At 44.0% G+C, this 2,500-nt stretch overlaps 1 protein-coding gene across 1 annotated transcript in view; it reads right to left on the bottom strand.

Moving 5' to 3' along the window:
* Positions 1-2,500, bottom strand: part of LOC115163724 (cGMP-dependent 3',5'-cyclic phosphodiesterase) — a gene marked incomplete in the record, with an annotated part of 28,281 nt that overhangs the window by 5,475 nt on the left and 20,306 nt on the right. Inside the window, 2 exon segments of the mRNA XM_029715864.1 lie at positions 1,592-1,679; positions 2,445-2,500. The exon segment at positions 2,445-2,500 is cut by the window's right edge and continues 67 nt beyond it. Coding sequence (XP_029571724.1) covers positions 1,592-1,679; positions 2,445-2,500 — 144 coding nt within the window.

Raw genomic sequence — 2,500 nt, 5'->3', positions numbered from 1 at the left:
TGTTTTTTAGACATTTTTGCAAATGTATTAACAATGTATTAAAAAGGTGACTACCTCATGAAGCTGGTTGAGAGAACGCCAAGAGTGCAAAGCTGTCATCAAGGCAAAGGGTGGCTACTTTAAAGAATCTAAAATCTAAAATATATTTTGATTTGTTTAACACTTTGTTGGTTACTACATGAATCCATATGTGTTACTTCATCGTTTTGATGTCTTCACTATTATTCAACAATGTAGAAAATCATAAAAATAAAGAAAAACCCTTGAATGAGTAGGTATGTCCAAACTTTTGACTGGTACTGTAAGTATTCAGACCCTTTACCCAGTACTTTGTTGAAGCACCTTTGGCAGCGATTAAAGTCTCAAGTCTTCTTGGGTATGACGCTACAAGCTTGGCACACCTGTATTTGGGGAGTTTCTCCCATTCTTCTCTGCAGATCCTCTCAAGCTCTGTCAGGTTGGATGGGGAGCGTTGCTGCACAGCTATTTTCAGGTCTCTCCAGAGATTTTCAATCAGATTCAAGTCCAGGCTCAGGCTGGGCCACTCAAGGACATTCATTGACTTGTCCCGATGCCACTCCTGTGTTGTCTTGGCTGTGTGCTAAAGGTTGTTGTCCTGTTGGAAGGTGAACCATCGCCCCAGTCGGAGGTCCTGAGCTCTCTGGAACAGGTTTTCATCAACGATCTCTCTCTACTTTGCTCCATTCATCTTTCCCTCTATCCTGACTAGTCTCCCAGTCCCTGCTGCTGAAAAACATCCACACAGCACGATGCTGCCACCATCATGCTTCACCATAGGGATGGTACCAGGTTTCCTCCAGACGAGACGCTTGGTATTCAATCTTGGTTTCATCAGACCAGAGAATCTTGTTTCTTATGGTCTGATAGTCTTTAGGTGCCTTTTGGCAAACTCCAAGCGGGCTGTCATGTGTTTTTTACTGAGGAGTGGCTTCCGTCTGGCCACTCTACCATAAAGGCCTGATTGGTGGAGCGCTGCAGAGATTGCTGTCCTTCTGGAAGGTTCTCCCATCTCCACAAAGGAACTCTGGAGCTCTGTCAGAGTGACCATTGGGTTCTTGGTCACCTCCCTGACCAAGGCCCTTCTTCCCCGATTGCTCAGTTTGATCTATGGCTCGACACAATCCTGTCTCGGGGCTCTACGGAAAATTCCTTCGATCTCATGGCTTGGTTTTTGCTCTGACATGTACTGTCAACATGCTAGACCTTATACAGACAGGTGTGTGCCTTTCCAAATAATGTCCAATCAATTGAATTTACCACAGGTGGACTCCAATCAAGTTGTAGAAACATCTCAAGGATAATCAATGGAAACAGGATGCACCTGAGCTCAATTTCGAGTCTCATAGAAAAGGGTCTGAATACTTACGTAAATGAGGTATTTCTGTTTTTTATTTTGAAAACATTTGCAAAAATGTCTAAAAACGTAGCAAAATGTGGAAAAAATCAAGGGGTCTGAATACTTTCTGAATGCACTGTACGTGAGTGTGTGTGTGTGTGTGTGTGTGTGTGTGTGTGTGTGTGTGTGCGTGCGTGCGTGCGTGCGTGCGTGTGTGTGTGTGAGGTGTCTTACCGAGGCCACTTGAAAGGAGTTGTTAGTCCCACGGTGGTCCAGGTCATGGCACATGCAGGAGACAAAGAGAGCAAAGATCTCTATATTCCTATAGACAGAGAGGGAGGGAGGCTAGGAGGTTAGACTGTAGGGTTATAGGGTTATAGGGTAGATGATGTAGTATGTAGGGTTAGGGTATAGGGTAGATGGTATAGTATGTAGGGTTAGGGTATAGGGTAGATGGTATAGTATGTAGGGTTAGGGTATAGGGTAGATGGTATAGTATGTAGGGTTAGGGTATAGGGTAGATGGTATAGTATGTAGGGTTAGGGTATAGGGTAGATGGTGTAGTATGTAGGGTTAGGGTATAGGGTAGATGGTATAGTATGTAGGGTTAGGGTATAGGGTAGATGGTATAGTATGTAGGGTTAGGGTATAGGGTAGATGGTATAGTATGTAGGGTTAGGGTATAGGGTAGATGGTGTAGGTATGTAGGGTTAGGGTATAGGGTAGATGGTGTAGTATGTAGGGTTAGGGTATAGGTAGATGGTATAGTATGTAGGGTTAGGGTATAGGGTAGATGGTATAGTATGTAGGGTTAGGGTATAGGGTAGATGGTGTAGTATGTAGGGTTAGGGTATAGGGTAGATGGTGTAGTATGTAGGGTTAGGGTATAGGGTAGATGGTGTAGTATGTAGGGTTAGGGTATAGGGTAGATGGTATAGTATGTAGGGTTAGGGTATAGGGTAGATGGTATAGTATGTAGGGTTAGGGTATAGGGTAGATGGTGTAGTATGTAGGGTTAGGGTATAGGGTAGATGGTGTAGTATGTAGGGTTAGGGTATAGGGTAGATGGTATAGTATGTCTACTTACTCCAGGTAGTTGGCCAGGCCCAGGTTCTTGTAGAGGAGATAACAGAAGTGAGAGAC

Source organism: Salmo trutta, chromosome 26, assembly GCF_901001165.1.
Source record: "Salmo trutta chromosome 26, fSalTru1.1, whole genome shotgun sequence".
Classification (NCBI taxonomy): domain Eukaryota; kingdom Metazoa; phylum Chordata; class Actinopteri; order Salmoniformes; family Salmonidae; genus Salmo; species Salmo trutta.
The sequence above is the reverse complement of the archived record's forward strand: the minus strand, read 5'-3'. Positions and strand labels throughout refer to the sequence as shown.